This window comes from Desmodus rotundus, chromosome 7 (genome assembly GCF_022682495.2).
Source record: "Desmodus rotundus isolate HL8 chromosome 7, HLdesRot8A.1, whole genome shotgun sequence".
NCBI lineage: Eukaryota > Metazoa > Chordata > Mammalia > Chiroptera > Phyllostomidae > Desmodus > Desmodus rotundus.
Genome location: NC_071393.1, coordinates 72,233,626 through 72,252,864, shown reverse-complemented (window position 1 = coordinate 72,252,864; position 19,239 = coordinate 72,233,626). Strand labels below are relative to the sequence as shown.

At 35.3% G+C, this 19,239-nt stretch overlaps 1 protein-coding gene across 3 annotated transcripts in view; it reads right to left on the bottom strand.

The window, feature by feature from the left end:
- The window catches only part of SPRED1 (sprouty related EVH1 domain containing 1), a 134,661-nt gene that overhangs the window by 97,671 nt on the left and 17,751 nt on the right, over nt 1-19,239 (bottom strand). The window contains exon 1 of one of the 3 annotated variants that reach the window (XM_024568385.4): nt 13,617-13,718. The exons of the other annotated variants lie outside the window; for them this stretch is intronic. Within the exon in view, the coding sequence (XP_024424153.1) occupies nt 13,617-13,630 (14 nt within the window). The 5' untranslated portion in view covers nt 13,631-13,718. Of the gene's footprint in view, nt 1-13,616; nt 13,719-19,239 lie in introns of those variants that run through there. 3 annotated transcript variants of the gene reach the window in all.

Below are 19,239 nucleotides of genomic sequence, written 5' to 3'. Positions count from 1 at the left end.
TGAACCAATCATCCCACAGAGGGTCAGCCCAACTAAATCAAAAGGCCTGAAAATGAAGAAGGGATGATTCGCCAAAGAAAAGTAGGGCACTCTTAACAGAAGAAGACTCAAGGTACTCTTGGCATACTAAAACAACAGCGGTCACTACATTATTGAAGAAGGGAACATGGGAGTGTTTTTCAAATAAGGTAAAAAATCATTTAAAGTGAGTGGCACATCATGAAAGTAGACACAGAATATGCAACATATATGCTATTCTTGCTTGAGCTGAAAGATTACTGAAGACAACAAAGATGATTGAGACTGAACAGGAATCTACTGGTGAAAGCATTGTGTATTCAAAAGGGAACTGGTCCAGGCTTCTGTGCAGGGGGAATATCATTAAATTAGTATCCAAAAATAATTATACTGAAAAATAGGATCAGGAAAGTTTGGAATAGTCAGAAGCAGAGACAGAAAGGCAGCTAGGAAGATGCTATTTGAATCCAAATGCTATTTCAATAACGAAGCCTGTGAATAGAGCAGTGTCTTTTATAGATAGAAGTAGCAGGCAGAATCCTATATTTATTATTTTCAACAAAACTCAGACAGAAGAAATACTATGGAAGAAAAGGAGGGTACTAAAAAATACAGGAGTTAAAGATAAACTCCAAGACTACGGGCTTGTAAAGATTCAATCCAGTGGTGCTACACACAGTGTAAAGGACATAGAAAAGAAGTTGTCCTCAATATAGAATGAAAGTTCAGATGCCAAGTGTGATAAGAACACTCAAAGGAAGTAACTTAAAAGCAATGGAAAGCATAAGTAATTCAACAGAACCTAGTACATAACAGATGTTTGATAAATGGATGGAAGGATTGGATGTCTTTTACAAACCAAATATTTTAAACAGAAAGTATCCAAAGATGAATAATACACAGATACAGTCCCTGGACTCTTGAGAATTCCCTATACAAGTAACTTGAATAAATAAGAAGGGCAGTAACTTTTTTTAAACTGCCATCAAAAGTTCAGAGGAACAAGTGATTAATTGTGGTGAAGAAAGCTTCAAGAGTGAATCAGAAGCCTGTGTCAAAGAAAAGTAGAATATACCACTGAAATTGAGCTTTAAAACCATTCTTTTAAGGAAGAAGAGAGGAATCAGTGATGGGGGTCAGAGACTCAAGATAGGCAAGAAAATCTGAAGAATAAAGTTTAATAAAAGTCAAGACAACAGTTTTGTCTTAAATTGCAAGAGAGAACACTAGTTTATTGGAAGTATGATTTGAATGCAAAAGTACTAATCAATTCATACCAATAAATATGGAATACTCATTTCTCCAATAAAAGAATAAACTAACAGTTCACATTTTGTTAATATCAGTTTGTTAAGTCAAATCATTTTAAGTGGGATAGTCTGCCTTTTCTAAAGGAATTTAATAGCTATAAATAAATGTTTGTTTATAAATAAATGTCGCATTTTCTATCTCTAGTCACTTCACAGAAGATTCAGATTCAGCGTATACTGACACCTTAGTATTACCTTAGATCTTAAAGCAGAGGTAAAAACAAACATAAATGAGCAGATTACTGCTTTCAGGGTTTATGACACTTGTGGTAGTGGAGACTGTAGCCATGTAAAGGGAACACTTAACCCTCTACACTCCAGCAGCTGCCTTGTAAGAATGTAGGCTCAGTATTATGAGAATGTTTTGATCTTTTTAGAGAAGCTAGAAATTCTGCCTATATGAAATCTCTTGATTTTTTAAATACTGGCTCATTTATATGTGAACTGGTTTTATATCTTGTGTTAAGGAAATGATGGTATTTTTTAGTTCAACAGAAATATAAGTTGGTTTTATCCATTTTTACCACTGCATTTACCTATTTTTTAACTAGAAAACTAGATAAATAAACATAGTGTATTTTAGGATCTCCCAAAGAATGCAAGAAAGAATAAAGAGCAATTAACCAATTAGTAATTTATCCTGAATTCCTTAAACTAAATGTCACTTTAATACATTTTCATTTCAGAATACACTTTGATCCTAAACATGAAATATAAAACTTGTAAAATCCCAGAAAATTCATTTGCTAACGACCACAAAGTGACCAGGAATCATGGCCAGAATGTTCTAGATAAAAATTCCACTGGCTCAGAGGTTCCTAAATTCATGTCTAAGGATTAGTTCTATGAACGTTATCTGGAGAACTTTTTAAAAACAAAGATTCCCATGGTCCCCTCCCTGATTCCTAAGGGATAAGGTTTAGCAGACCTGCATTTTAAGTTTCTGAAGTAGTTCTGATGTGTAGCCATATTTGGGAACATTAGCAAACTATAAAACTAATCTTAATTTTGAATAAATTAACAGAAAGGTAGTCACTATTAAGTTCTATTCAGAATAATTTCTTTCCTATTACTTCAAGCAATATAACTAGCTACTCGAGTCTTGGGACTTAATATAATCTTAAAAATTAAGTTCCAAAGGAAAGTGCTTACACAAAAACTCCAGTCAAAGCAAAATACTGATTAAAGACAGCTTGGTAATATAAAATATATTTTTTAATTTACTTATTTATTTTTATAGAGAGGGGAAGGGAGAGAGAAAGAGAGGGAGAGAAACATGGATGTATGAGAGAAAAATCAATTGGTTGCCTCTCCCAAGGGCCCCAACTAGGGACGGGCCTGCAGCCCAGGCATGCGCCCTGACCAGGAATCAAACCAGTGACCCTTCACTTTGTGGCAGGACAGTCAACCAATTGAGCCACAAAGGTTGGGGATATAAAATCTATTAATAGCTCCTTACCATAACTTATAAGACTATACCTCTTCGACTCTCTCCTAACTCACTTATACTATCTCCAACCACAATAGTATTCTTTCTATTCCTTAAACAGTTTCATCCACCTCCCCCACACCCCCTCCACCCTCGCTCTCAGCACCTTCTCTGTCCTTTATGTGAGTGCTCCCCTTGGGTATTCCATTGCCTGCCTCCTGAAGTATCACCTAACAGAATCCTCCTCAAAGTGGACACCCAATCTAAACTACTTCAACACCCAGCTTCCCTCCACCATAATTCTATTATACTCAAAATGATTGGCCTTTCTAGGAACCAGGTACACTATGAATCAAGAGAGCTGAAGGATGAGCAGAGGTAAATTAGAGAGAAGGGTAAAAGTGAAGGAAGAGGAAGAATGATTTTCCTGTCAGAAGATTATTTTATGCAGAGTTCCTATTTCCTCATGGAGTTCACCATCTAAATAGCATTATTAAATAGCATTACAGACAACACAAGTAACAACAAAATGATGTGCAATATGAAAAAATACAGAAAAACAGACAGGAGGAATAGAATCTGAAATATGAATTTGATAAACTTAATTAAATGGGACTGTATCACTTTTATATAGCTTGCACCAAGATTCAAATGCTGAAAAGGGAAATAAACTGGGAACTGAGAGCCACTATTTCAGAAAAACTTCACTACCTTGAATCATGCTTGAAAAAACAAACAAAAAACTTTAAATTCAATATTAATTATTGAAAATATTTTAGGTAAAGAAATATTAGATACTCCTTAACATGGTAAAAGCTGTTAAAGTCCCAATAAATACTACCACATATCGAAGTGATACACCTGAGGTGTTTCTATTATAGCCAGATGTAAGATATTACTAGGAAGGCTTTAAAAAATTAAAATTACGGTAATATGATTAAAAGATGAGGGAGGAAGAGAAACAAAATATAAATGTCAATTTAAAAGTTACCCTATTTATAAATTATATTAGTGTTTACCTAAGAAAACACAAGCAAATTATTTATTAGAAAAGTAAGAAGGACTTTCCATATCCAATCCAGCCTGTAAGAAGTTCGGAAGCCGCCCATCTGGGCTATCAAGTAAAAACCTGAACAAACTGAAAAAATCAGTAACTCTTCTTAGATTCATAAGAGAAGTAAAGTCACAGGACAAACTGTTGCCCCCAAGATTGGAGATACGGGCAAACAAATACAGAAAACCACAACTTACTGGAGAGCGTAGACATCTGTGGGAAACAATGCCACGGTAGGAAAACTTGAGGTAGTAATGAGATAAAAACTGTAAGGAGACCCAGTCCTTGAAGTGCCCCACATTTTTGTGAGTTTTACCTCTTGGAGATCTACCAAGTCCTTACAGCAAATATCAGAGAAAAACCCTTCATGCTTCGAGAAGTAAAGGGGAAAAGGAAGCACTCTGAAATGTTGGGCTGACCAAAAAGTCTGTAGAGTTTTTTCTGTAAAATAAAAGACATATTTTTCACTTTCACCAATGACTTTATTGATTTGGATATTTTGAGTATGTTGGCTATCTCCTGTGTGGTATAATGTTGATTCTTCTCAACTAATGCCTAGATTGCTATTAACTTCAACAGGTCTGCCCGACTGTGTAGCATCGTCCGGTGAGAGATCTCCAGCATGAAAACTTCGCAAACCACTTCTGACATGTTTGATCAGTCACAGCACCTTCTCCATGCACTGCACAAATCTGTTTTTGCGTTTCAGTTGCATTTTTACCTTTCTTGAAATAAAAAAGCATAATATGCTGAAAATGTTGGGTATTTTCTTCCATCTTCAATGTTAAAATGGCTATATGAATATTCACCAATTTTGATTAGTTTTTTAATGCACAATGATATGACAGCTGTCACAATAAAATCTAACAAAATTGATTCAAATGAAGTTAAAAACAACTATGCGCTACTACAGCCATCTTACAGAAAAAAACCACACAAACTTTTTGGCCAACCCAGTATATCAGAACACTCTGTTCTTAACCAAGTTTGCCCCCAATAGAATTTATTTACCCACAGCCTAAGGTCCTGGAGTTTTGTCAGCACCTAACTAATCTAGGGGAAAGGAAATACTCAACTACAGCCCCCTCCAACTATCCTGACTTACCTAAAAAGGGTTGGGGGGAAATAAAAAGCACCTGAAAAATTCACAATCCAGAGACACAAGAGCACAAAAAGACTAAGACCTAATAAGTAAGTTATAGAGATCAAATGTACAGTGGTGTAATTGTTATTAACAATATTGTTATTATATACTTGAAATCTGCTAACAGAATACATCTTAAATGTTCTTACAGCACAAAAAAAGAAGAAAAAAATGCCAACTACTTGCTGTGGTGGAGATGTTAATTTGATTGACTGTGGCGATCATTCCAATGTAAAACATCATGTTATACAGACTGAAGTATAAATAATTTCTGTCAATCATACTTCAATAAAGCTGAGGGGGAGACTGAGACCTAACAATATGACAATAATGCACTTCCCATACCCCCATACTACCATGACATTATTAAAGGCCTATTTACAGCAGTTCCTGTTACCCAGTATATCAAGTCTGGGTATAAAGAAAAAAAATTACAAGGCATACTAAAGTGAAAAAGAAGGGAGGGAGGGAGGGAGGAAAGAGAAGAAAAAAGAAGAGAGAGAAGAGAAGAGAAGAGAAGAGAAGAGAAGAGAAGAGAAGAGGTTGAGTCCCAAGTAGTATGGCGAAAGGTCACCAATTCCATTCCCGTGAGGGCACAGGCCTGAGTTGAGGGTTCAATCTGGTCCTGGATCATACGAGAGGCAACTGTTCAATGTTTCTCTTTCACATCAATGTTTCTCTCCCTGTCCTTCTCCTTCCCTTCCCCTCTCTCTAAAAATAAGTAAGTCAAATCTGAAGGAAGGAAGGAAGGAAAGAAAATAGGAAGGCAGGCTGGCAGGCAGGCAGGCAATGGCAAAATAAAATCAACCATCATCACTACATGAATTTTAATCATTATGAGACAAATTATACCTATACACTTTAATTTCAAAAGTTGTAATGAATAAAAGATTACAGTAAAGATGTACATATTCATTTCCCATTGATACTAAGAAATAGGCATAGATAAAAATTTCTAAGTTTCTGAAGTCTGAAAACACAAGCTATTGGAACACTGCTTATCTGCGTAAGTCAGTAGCTTTTACGTGGACATGGCTGGAATGAAATAAAGACAGTACCCATGGGTTCTTGAGCAGAAAAAGGAATGCTGAATGCATATAGAGTAGTACATCCATATGCACTCTCCCAATGTATTATAGAACCGGTATGGAGTAATGCTTGTGTCCACTGGAATCTGACAATTCAGAAAGCAGCATCAATAATCAATCACTTAAAACAAGTGAAAGCTTTTTCATTCCATAGGTAGATTTCATAGAGATACTCCATAAATTTAAAACAGTCACAAAAACACTCTTTTTGCCCTCTAAGAGCTCATGGTATCTATTAAAGAAGAAAATATGCAGAACTAAGCATCAACTTTACATTTAAAATTTTCAGGAATTGTGTGAACATAATAAACTAAGTATGCATACTTTCCTTTAACCAAAAAAACCAATGGTTATTGCCAATTTTTTCTTCAGCCATAAATCTCAATCGATAAGGTATTTCTCTAAAGCCATGTATTTTAATTTTATACAAAAATGTACATTTTTAACAAAGTGGATACTTCAAAAACATATGTAGTGTATTACATGCATAAAAATTAAAAGCATGTGACCTAGGCACTTATAAGGAACCTGAAAGAACACAGCACTCACTTTAAAAGGATCTACACACAGATGCTCAATCCTTTTTGTCTTGGACCGAAAATAACCAACAATTTGAGAAACCCTCAACTTCACCCAACAGTCCATCCCATTATCAGTCAAATCACATCATTAGGAAACTGTCTTTTGTATAAAATATTTACATCCCTTCACTTTTTAAACCAGCATTTATTGATTCCAGCTTTATTCTTAGGGACAAGGTAAGTTTACTCCTAATATTTTATGATGCTTTCAATTATTTGGAGATAGCTAATATTTTTCATTAATCAGTTGTTCTCCAAGTTCCACTTGACAAGTTCCTATGACTTTTCCTCATCTTACCTTACTAAATATCTCAGGATACTGGTATATTATGAATTTATCACAATTTATGTATGTATGGGGAAAAAATAACCTTTTACATACAGATGTTAGGTGATGAACTAAGCTCATTAATAGCAAAGTGAGTCATTGCTTTCCCTTTAATATGCTATCCATTCTACGATTATATTCCTGAAAAATGGTCAAATGAGTTCACAATGTAAATATAGTTCCTTTAGTCATAAGAGATGCTAAATAATTCGCATTCATTCTAACTCATTTGGTTTTACAAACAATATTCTTGCTTATAAAAGTAAATGTAGTTTGTAGTTTCACATACAGACTCACTAACTTAATGAGCACAGTGCCCAGCCAAATGTCCTAAATAACCGAGAATAAAACATCACAATATTTTCATTTTTTATCTATCTTTAGGTAAAATAGATTTAATAGCCTAATTCCATTATTGATATAATTACCACAAAAACAACAGATTTTCTTTAGAAACCTGGGACAAAGATAAATGATTAATTCTTGATAATAAGGATACAGATGACTGATATCTTCTTTGTATTTTTCTGTCTCTTTTACATTTCTAAAAAAAATAAACCAATAAGCACCTCACCCAAAAGCTAAAAAACCTGTATCATGCCAAGACCCTAGTGGCTAGCATCTGAATCTGAATGATGTGCTTTTAGAGAAGCTTTTTCATTGACCTGTAGCCTATATTATTGAAGGGATTCTGACTAAAAGCATTATTATGCTTATCACACTCCCTTAAAAAGGTAAATTATATACTTCTCTTCTGACTTACATTGGCTATGCTTTAGAAATCAGTGTTGATACTGATATCAATGATTCCTAAACACAAAGACGACATTCCCAAATGAAATTACTTCTCTTAATAGAAATTGGGGTTTCCAGTGACATATGATGGGGGAAAAATCAATAGTGGAGAGAACACTGAATTAACAGTCATGAAGCCAAAGTGTACCCTGAGACTGACATGCAAGTGTAATATTTTCAGCAAGTTATTTGGTCATTCTAGGCTTAGGACCCTCATCCCAAAAATTAGAGACAAGATGCTACTTCATCAAAATTCTTTCTCATTCTAAATTTGATTCCATGAAATACCAAGACTTGTAAAATCATCCCAGTTATTTCACCATAAACATTTGTCACATTAGCATTTAGTATTTATTCTATAGTATGAACTTTTAATGTTTCCTTTTAATCAATTAAGTAGGACTTCTACTACCGACAGTAATAAGTAGCTAACACTTCAGCATTTGCTATGTGCAGACACAGTTCAATGCTTCACAGGGATTACATTTAATCATCACACTAACCTTCCAAAGCAGGTATAATTATTATCCTCATTTTACAGACACACTTTTTCACAAGTCCAAAATCAAAAACTAGTTAAGTTACAGAGTTGGGCCTTCAATCTTGACAGAATGAACTCGAAAGTCCCCGCAAAGGTATACAGAATAGACTTGTTCACCAAATCCTCAACATCAGAACTAAGGAATACTCTAAAAGCCTGAACATAATATATAACAGAAACAGTACTTAACATAGTAGGGAGTGCAAAAATTGGATTTAAATCCACCTTATGATCTTAGGCAAGTCATTTATGTCTCTTTGCTCATGTGGAATATGGGTCAAATACTGTAATTTCAAGAAGCTATTGTAAGAATTAAAAGCAAAAACATAAAATGCTTTAGTGTGTTCAGTCAACACATATCATTTAATGGTTATATAATATTACTAAAATTATGAAATGACAGTACTTAAAAGCAGCACATAAATATATATAAATCTAAATGCCATATATATTTATGTAGTATATATTTAAATATATAAATCACTAAGCCATTTGGATTCATGGATAATGAATTAATTTACAGTAGCCACACCACCTATCCCTACCCCTTCACTATATAGAGGGTAAAAGAAGTCACAGTAAACAAAAATTCTCAACAAAATGTCCCCCCCCCCAAATTATATATATTCACATACCACCAATGTCTAGCACACTGCATTACCCATAGCATGCATATAATAAATGTTTTTGGAATTGCAATTACTTTTCTGTTTTGAAACAGCTATACCTATTATTAGCAAATAATCCTCTTGAATGTTAAAATTAGATTATGCCCTGTCCTTGCCAGAAAAAAAAATAACAAAATTGATGGAAAAGGCAAGTGTAAGGGAGGAATACTATGGAGAATAAGTAGAAAACCTGGACTTTGGACTCACAGGTTCAGAGTGTATATACCAACTCTATCACTTTTATCTGGGGGTTATAAAAATGACAAACCTTCAGTTTAGTTTCCTTCATCTATAAAATAGGGTTGGTATCAGCAACCTCATCCCAATGCCAATGAGCACACCTAGCACTGGGTAATGATTTCTAAATATAGTTTCCAACAAATGGAAAGAGAGTTCCTTGGATAAACAGGATGACTCTAAAGCTGGGGCAGGGAAAATACAAGATGAGCTTATAACATCTTGTGAAGCCAAAACAGAAGTGTTCAAAAAATGAAGGAACATGTTAAAAGGGCACAGAAGTCACCTTGATGGGCTCCCAATGGCCAAATCTGAGACAACAGAGTGTCAAAATAATGATAGCGAAGGATTATAATCCATACCGACAGAAATAAGTAAATAAATGTGGGGAGAAGAGAAAACTCGTCTGTAGAATTCCAATTAATAAAAGTGGAAGGAATGATGGAAGTAGAAAATCGCTATTTGACAAATATCACAATTGTTGCAGGCAAGAATCAACAATAAATGTTAAAAATAGTGGGCAAGTGTGTAACAGGAAATAGGGTGTTTACATAGTCTCAAAGTTTCTCTCCTCAGAAGATGCTTATTACAAAGAAAAGCTAATCCAAATGGCTTAGTGATTTATATATTTAAATATATACTACATAAATATATATGGCATTTAGATTTATATATATTTATGTGCGCTTTTAAGTACTCTGTCACTTCATAATTTTAGTAATACTATATAACCATTAAATGATATGTGTTGACTGAACACACTAAAGCACTTTGTTTTTACTTTTAATTCTTACAATAGCTTCTTGAAATTACAGTATTTGACCCATATTCCACATGAGCAAAGAGACTTAAATTAAAAGACTTGCCTAAGATCACAAGGTGGATTTAAATTCAATGAACTTTGATCATTTTTATCCAAATGATCAAAGTTCTCATCATCAGTGTGGGATACATCAGTATCAGGGACCTCCTGATTTGAAGGATGAGGACACCATCACTCTAGGAAGGGGTGGCCAACCTTTTGGCATCTCTGGGACACACTGAAAGAAGATTAGTAGTCTTGGGCCACTCATTAAATACATTGTGACACATAATCACACACATACACAAAATATCTCATATTTTAAGTAAATTTAAGATTTTTGTGTTAGGCCACATTCACAGCCATCCTGGGCCGTGGGTTGGACACCCCTGAGAGGGTATTGCTTAACTTGAATTTAATCAAAAGCAAGCATCAGGCAAACCCAAACTGAGAAACATTCTATAAAATAACTGGCCATCTTCAAAAGTTTTCATAGGTATGAAAGAAAGACTGTTCTAGATTAAAGGAGACTAAGGAGATATGGATACTTAATATAATATGTGATACTGGATTGTATCCTGAACTAGAAAAAGAACATCAGTGGAATAACTGATGAAACTTAAATAATTTAGAGGTCAGTAGACAATACTATATCAATGTTAATTGACTGATTTGACTATGTTATTTAGAGGTGAATGTTTTGGAAAGCCAGCTGAAAAAAATCTGGATATTCTTTGTATATTTTTCCTGCTTTTATATAGTCTGAAATTATTTCAAAATGAAAATGAATATATATATACACACACAAATTTTCTGAAGGAAAACTAGCTTATTTTTATTTTATCAATAACTGCCACTTATCTTTGAACAACAGCTCTTCTCCCATCTCAAACAATTCAGCTCTCGACCGAGTTGTTCACTGAAAAAAATGTCTTGGCTGTTGAAAAAACCTGGGTTCTGGATCCAACAATCCTTTCTTGCTGATATCTGTATGAGATCTCTCAGGCGACAAAGGAGATTGTGTTCAAACAAATCCTGTTTCGAACAGCCATCTGGAATGAATTAAGTTTGAGACCGAGGTTCCACTCTAATACTAAAAAGATTCTCAAGATTACCTGGGCTGGTAAGAGACCTTGACAGACCACAGGTTTCCATAATCCCTTCACTACTCCTACCTTGGCCTCTCACCCATAAAAATCTCTAAGTTTTAGTAGAAATAACTGAGAAGAAAGGGAGAAAAATTATAGTTCAGTAAGTTTATGATAATTTAATTGTGAAGTTTGGAGCCACAACAGTGTCCTTCACCTAAAATGTGCCTTGGTCTTCCAATCAGAAATCTAGGCTGTTTGGACCATTTATGTGACTTAGAATGACACACCTCATGCTCTTACATTAGACTAAACCAACTGGACTAATTAGTTACAAATCACTCATTTCAGAGCTCTTGCTTAGTGAAAAAAATAATAATTAAAAAAAAGATTGAAGACACATGTCGCATAAATTTAAAAAATATCATTCATATATAAAATTTTATTTACCACACAGAGGGTAAAGTTATAAAAAGACTAGGTTCACAATATTCCTCTCATCCTTAGCTCTAAGTTGTTGACACCAAACCTGCCACCCTTCTAACACAATCTATCCTGCCACACAACTTCAAAGTAAATCAGACACTTAAGACTATCTACTTTGTCAGATCACAAGACTACTGACACACATATATATATATATATATACTAAGTTAAGCATAATTCGTAAAGATGCCTCTTCAAAATGTAGTAATTTTTTGCCCTGAACAATTGGCTCAGTTGGTTGGATCAACATCCCGCACACCAGAAGGGCAAGCTCGATTCCGGTCTGGGCGTGTACCTAGGTTGGGGTTAGGTCCTAGTCAGGGTGTACAGGAGGCAACCAATTGATGTTTCTCTCTCATATCGACATTCCCCCCCCACCCTCTTTCTTTCCCTCCCACCACCTCCCCACCCTTCACCTTCCTCTATCTGCAAAATGAACATATCCTGTGGTGAAGATTTTTTTTTAAAGTAGTAATTTTCATTTTTAATAGCTTTTCTCCTCTTCTGGGAAAATTGTTATTTTCCCCTAGCAGGAAATCAATGTTTCCAAGTCCTTCATTACCAAAGAACATATCATTTGGTTCTAATATCAGATTGAGAACTCCTGTAGGCAAAGATGTGGATTTTATTCATCTACATCCCCAAAGCCTCTTAACACCTGGAACACAGCAAACCTCAAAAATGGTAGTTACGATCCTTTCTCTGGCATGTAATAAATGCTTAATAGATGTTTGTTATAGCTATTTCATTCAGTATCAGCATTAATGACTGCCAAACCTAAGGACAATGTAAAATCCAGGAAATGGACTAAATTTGACTAATAATAAATGATGCAACATCCTGATCTCCATCTGTTTGGCTGCTTGTATCAGCCAACCGTTCCAACACATGTGCGTGATTGATCCTTTTGTGACCAGTTTACTGGAACATTTATCTACCACTAAACCTTGCAGCATACACTTAATACATATCCATCAGAAGGCTTCTGTCTACAAAATAGGCCTAGGCACTGTTTTTAGAGAACCTTAACACTTTAACATCTGAGTTTAGATAATACCCTACTGCAGGGGTGTCAAGCTCATTTTCACCAGGGGCCACATCAGCCTCACGGTTGCCTTCAAAGGGCTGAATGTAATTTTTAGGAATGTATAAATGTAACTACTCCTCAACAGTTAAGTGAGAACTCGGCACTACTGCCAGGTAGAAACAAGGTGTTGGGCCAGATAAAACAAGGTGGAGGGCTGGATTCAGCCCGCAGGCCTTGGGTTTGCCACCTGTGCCCTACTGGGTCTAGCACTTTGTCACTCCACAATTATTAAGCAAATAAATTACCATCTACATTAGAATTATAATTTTATTTTTTACTTAATTTTTATTGTATTTTTTCCATTACCATTTAGTCCCTTATACCCCCCTCCCCCAAGCAATCAATACACTGTTGTCCATGTCCATGAGTCCTTTTTCCTTTTTGTTCCATCCCTTCACCACCTAACCACCCCCACAAAATTATAATTTTAAAGTAATGTTATCTTAAAGTAGTACCTACAAGGTAAAACACAAAACATATGAGCATCTAGCAGCTGATAAAAAAGATGATCGGCTTAATAATGAACTACCTTGAGGACATTACTTAGAAATATTGAAGGAAAAAATTTCATTCAGTTCACAATATTATGTACAAAAGCTTATGTGGAGACCAGTATACATTAAAATCCACTCCAGAATTTTAAACTACTTAATACATTTAAAATACTGTATTAAAAATAAAGAATTAAGTTCAAATAGAATAAAGCATATTGTTTCACATTTTAATGCTACAAAAAGAAAGAAATGGCAATAACAGATTATTCTGAATATAATGAACTGAATAGGAGAGTAGATCAAATACTAAGTACTAGAGCCAAAAATGCTAGAAATCATCTCGAGCCATTTTATCCATGCTAGCACTGAGGAAAACTAAGGTTCTGTAAGAAACTGCTTTTAGAAGAAAGACTACACAACGGACAATCCTAATACACAATATAAGAAAAGAAAAACCAACACTCACCATCGCAAGTACATAGAGGCCAAGAGATTGGTGGGAGAAAGGGAGAGAGAACATAGAGGCTGGACTCCGCAGCCTTACCTGACCGGGCACAAACACCAACTCTGGAAGAGTTCCGGCCAAGATGGAGGCGTAGGTAGAAACCCTTCACTTCCTCGCACAACCAAAAGGAGGATAACAACCAATCTAAAATCAATAAAGAACCAGAAGTGCCAGAAAATCAAGACTGGTAAGGCAGGCGGACAGAGAACGCCGTGGCAGGGCTGGCTGAGAGAACCCGTGGTGAGGCATCAAAACACACAGGCGGGGCTGGCTGAATGGGAAAATGAGACTCAGAGCTGACTGTGGACTACGGCACAGGGTTGCTGTGACGGGAGAAACTCCCAGTCTCACAGGAGGGTATGTTGGAAAGAGGGGCTAGAGTGGAGCAGGTGAGCTGCATTCTTCCTTCCCTGGCCCCTCCCCCACAGGCAGCACCATAGCACAGCAAGGAGAGTTCCCCCGCCAAGGGGAATACCTAAGGCCCTGCCCCCTTACAACTTAACAGGTGTGCTGAGACCAAGAAATATGGCCCAAATGAAAGAACAGAGCAAAACTCCAGAAAGAGAGCTAAGCGATGAGGAGGTAGCCAACCGATCTATCAGATAGGAGAGTTCAAAGCCCTGGTACTCAAAATGCTCACAGAACTGATTGAGCTTAGTCGAAAAATGAAAGATACCCAAAGTGAAATAAAGCAAAATATTCAGGAAACCAACAGTAACAGGAAGGAAACCAGGACTCAAATCAACAATTTTGAACAAAAGAAGAAATAACCACCCAATCAGAAAAGAACGAAGAAACAAGAATTCAAAAAAAATGAAGAGGAGCTTAAGAACCTCTGGGACAACTTTAAATGTTCCAATATCCAAATTATAGGGGTGTCAGAAGAACAACAACAGCAAGAAATTGAACACTTACTTGAACAACTAATGAAGGAAAACTTCCCCAATCTGGTGAAGGAAATAGACGTCCAGGAAACCCAGAGAGTCCCAAAGAAGTTGGACCCAAAGAGGAACACTCGAAGGCACATCATAATTAAGTTACCCAAGATTAAAGATAAAGAGAGAATCTTATAAGCAGCAAGAGAAAAGGACACAGTTACCTACAAAGGAGTTCCCATAAGACTGCCAGCTGATTTCTCAAAAGAGACCTTACAGGTAAGAAGGGGCTGGAAAGAAGTATTCCAAGTCATGAAAGGCAAGGACCTACATCCAAGATTACTCTATCCAGCAAAGCTTTCGTTTAGAATGGAAGAGCAGATAAAGTGCTTCCCAGATAAGGTCAAGTTAAAGGAGTTTGTCATCACCAAGCCCTTATTGTATGAAATGTTAAAAGGGACTTATCTAAGAAAAAGATCAAAAATATGAACAGTAAAATGACAACAAACTTACAACTATCAACAACCAAACCTAAAAGTATAAAAACAAAAACAAACTAAGCAAACAACTAGAACAGGAACAGATTGACAGAAATGGAGATCACATGGAGGGTTATAAGCAGGGAGGGGGAGAATGGGGGAAAAGGTACAGTGAGTAAGAAGCATAAATTTTAGGTACAAAATAGACAAGGGAAGGTTAAAAATGGTATAGGGAATCCAGGAGTCAAAGAACTTATATGTATGACCCATGGACATGAACTAAGGTGGGAGAATGCTGGTGGGAGTGAGGGTACAGGGCAGAGGGAAATAAAGGAGAGAAAAAAAATGGGACAACTGTAATAGCATAATCAATAAAATATATTTAAAAATAAGATAAATAAAGCCCAACTTTCATTTACTCACTTAACCTCATAGACCCTCAGTTTCTTCATCTATAAATGGATATAATTGTACCTACCCAAAAGGTTGTTGTGGCATTAAAAGAATCTATTACCTTTTAATAAATTAAGTCATTAATTTTAATGAATCAATAAAGTTATTAATTTTAATTAAATTAAAATTAATTTAAAGCAATAGATTAATTAACTAAAATTACATTAAAGTATAAAGTGCTTTATACTTTATAAAGTATAAAGTATTTAGAACACTGTTTGGCACATAGTAAACACTCAAAAAAATTTTGGCAAACATTATCTTCAATAGGAAATGGAAATCAAGAATGCCATTAAGTACAATTTTATACCCATTCTATTACATTGATAGTAAACGTACAAATCGGAACTATATTGGGATACAATTTGGCATTATCTTACAAACTTGAAAATTCACAACATATCTTGCAATCCAACTATTTCACTCCTAAATATACACACAAGAGAACATTTAGCAGGTATAAGCATGTTGTGAAAGTGTTTATATAATGTAATAATGTTCATGATAGCAAATACCTAGAAACAATCCAAATACCCTTACACAAGAGTGGTAACTTCACAAAATCGAATATTATATGGTAGTACAAATGGATTAAAGAAAAAAGTATACCCCCACCAAAAATACCAAAAAATGATACATCTTAGCAATGCATGAGAAAAATCAAGTTCCAGGAGTTCACATATAAGTAAAGATATTCCTTTTATAGAGTTCAAATATAATTAAACAATGAGATATTGTTTAGGCATACATCTATGTGATAAAACTTTTTTTTTAATAGGAAGGATATGGTAAACACACAACTCAGATTACAGTGACCTCTGAGAAGACAAGGGAATATAAGAGATGCACATTGGGTAGATGTGTGTTATCATTAAGGTTCTGATTCTTAGATTGTACTGTGACTGGGTATTTGTCAAATAAATAAAACATTAAAATAAGAGACTTCAGAGGTACATACACAGACCAATGATGACAGCATGAACCAAGATAAAGATTCATTCAATTCTGTACACAAGAGGGTTTTTTTTTTAAAATCCTCACCTGAGGACAGGTTCCCACTGATTTTGAGAGAGAAAGGAGGGGAGGAGGGGGAACAGGGAAAGAGAAAGGGTAGGGAGAGGAAGAGAGAGAGAGAAACATCTATGAGAGAAGCATCCAGAGGCTGCCCCACACTGCCTCTACCCCACCCTAGCCCATGTGCCCCTACTGGGGACCTAATCTACAACACTTCGGTGCACCTAAGGAAGCTCCAACCAACTGAACCACGTGGCCAGAGCCACCTAAGGGTTTTTAAATTTTTATTTTATTTAATTATAGTTGACATACAATATTTATATGTGCATATTGATTCAACATTTACATACTGATGAAATGATGACAATAATTCTGCCACCATACATAGTTATTATAATATTACTATATTTTTCAATACTGCACATTATAGTCTGTGACTTACTTTATAACTGGCGCATTAGAGGTTCTTTCAAATGGATTATTGAGGGTTAAGTATAATATATGTGGAGTAAAGGATTAAATAAGGTAATTCATGTTTGATATACAGCAAAGTACTCAATATGTTAGCTACCATCCAAAATGTTATGATCTTGCCCAGGCCGGTTCACTCAGTTAGTTGGATGGAGTGTCATCCCATACTTCAAAAGTTTACCATTCAATCTCCAGTCAGGGTGGTATGGAAGGCATTTAATGGATGTTTCTCTCTCATCTCTATCTCCATCTCCATCTCCCTCTCTCTCCACCCCCCCCAATCAATAAACATCCTTGGGCGAGGATTTTAATAAAACATGATCAGAAGTTATTACAGAACAAAAGACACTTTAAAATTTTAAATCGCTTCTCACTCTAAACCAACCTCTTCCCGTTTTGCCAAAGCAGAAACCTTACCTAAAATAGACTGCCTCAGCAAACTAGTGGCCCCACAGGGCTAATTCCTTACCAATCCAATTCTCCTCCTACTAGGTAAGTATGTAACAACCTCGTTTTTACCTTCATCAACATTCTGCTTTATATGTGTACCCATATAGATTATCCAAAAAAATGTTCCTAAAAGAAAAGATGTTAATCACTACAGGCAGTTGAAAAAAAAAAAAACAAACCCAAACTATCATAAGCCATAAATGCATAGTATCAAAAGCTTTAATACAGTAAAAATCAAAGTATTGGCTCATCTATCAGAGGTTGAGAATATTACTCCTTCCTTATTAAAAATGCACATGCACAAATAAAACAACAATTAAAATGCAGAGTCCTGAGAAAGAAATAACTTGTCAATTTAATTTAATGCCATGTCTGTGATAAAACTAAAATTGTCTTACATAACAGGGCAAGTTCCACACTTTAGAAAAAGCTGGATTACCTCAAGCTAACTCCATGTTAAAAATTTTTTAGCTTTCCTCAAAAACTGGCTAAAACTGAATAAAAAAGATGTCATTCGTTGTTTTCAAAAATTTGCTGGGATTCAAGAATTAGAAACACATAAGATCCATACTATCTAAACAGAAATCACTAGCCCCATGTGGCTAATTAAATTAAATTACAATTTTAGTTCTTCATTCCCTCAAGCTACATTTCAAGTACTCATTAGCCGAACAGTCACATATTAGGCACCATACTGGACAACACAAACAGAGGATTTCCATCATCACAGAAAGTTCTAATGCAAGTGCAGCTTTAGATTGTCAAAGGCCCAAGTACTAGCAAATGGAAGTAAGAAAAATTTAACAGAAAAAAAAGTGCCTTTCAGTAAAACAATAGAAACATTTGAAAGAACTGTGAGAGAATGAATTAAAAGCTAGTAGTAAAAATAAGTTTTCTTTTTCTACAATTCCTTTATACTTTGATGATTTCAAAGGCTGGAGATGTTCTAACACAGGCTGGAATACCTCCCAAGCTAAGATAATAAAATTATTATTGCAATTGAGGAAGAGACTTAAAAACTTAGAAAATAAAGTTAAGATACCAAGGCCATATCTGAATGCATACTGCCAACATTTGGTGCTTGTGCATCAGACAGTTTCAACATTAGAGTCTACGAAAACTCTTATAATTACCTTACCTTCATTAATAAAGCAATAATGAAAGCATGACCAAATAATGGACAGAGTATCAGTAATACCTAGCTTTTAAAACTAAAGGGTCTAGGATAATGAACTCTCATTTTCCATCCCTTGATCACTTACAGATGTTTGGGGTCTCCCCCTGCTTATTACATGATTTCAGCAACCTTATGAATTTGCTTTGTTACAACCAATATATTGAAAGGGCATTTTCCAGTTCATTTGATACACCACCACCCAAATTCTAGGACTTATTTTAACTATGTAGATATTTTATGTAACTTCCCAATACGTAGGTTATACAACCTTTAACATAACTACACCTTCTACAGATCTCATTTATCTCAGAAAACAGGCCTAGACATTTCAAATCTAAAGTCTAGGTTCATTTTCCTCAGCTTTTTTTCCTCTCCCTCAGGTTTTCCTGAAACCTTTTCTATACCTGTCTGCCTTCTTTATTCCAATCCTCTAGAAAACCCCCTTTTCCCCTATAAGTAAGTAAATCAAAATCATACACATAAATCCATTTATATGTAATTTTCATGAAAAAGTAATTTCTAAATGGAAAAAGATTACTGTCCTCATTAGCAGAGATGCTCTCACATATGAAAAGATTTGCTCTAAGTCACATACGTAAATGGCAAAATTGAGATGAGAATTTGAGTTTCCTTTTCTACACAACAATGCAGATTTCTTATAGACT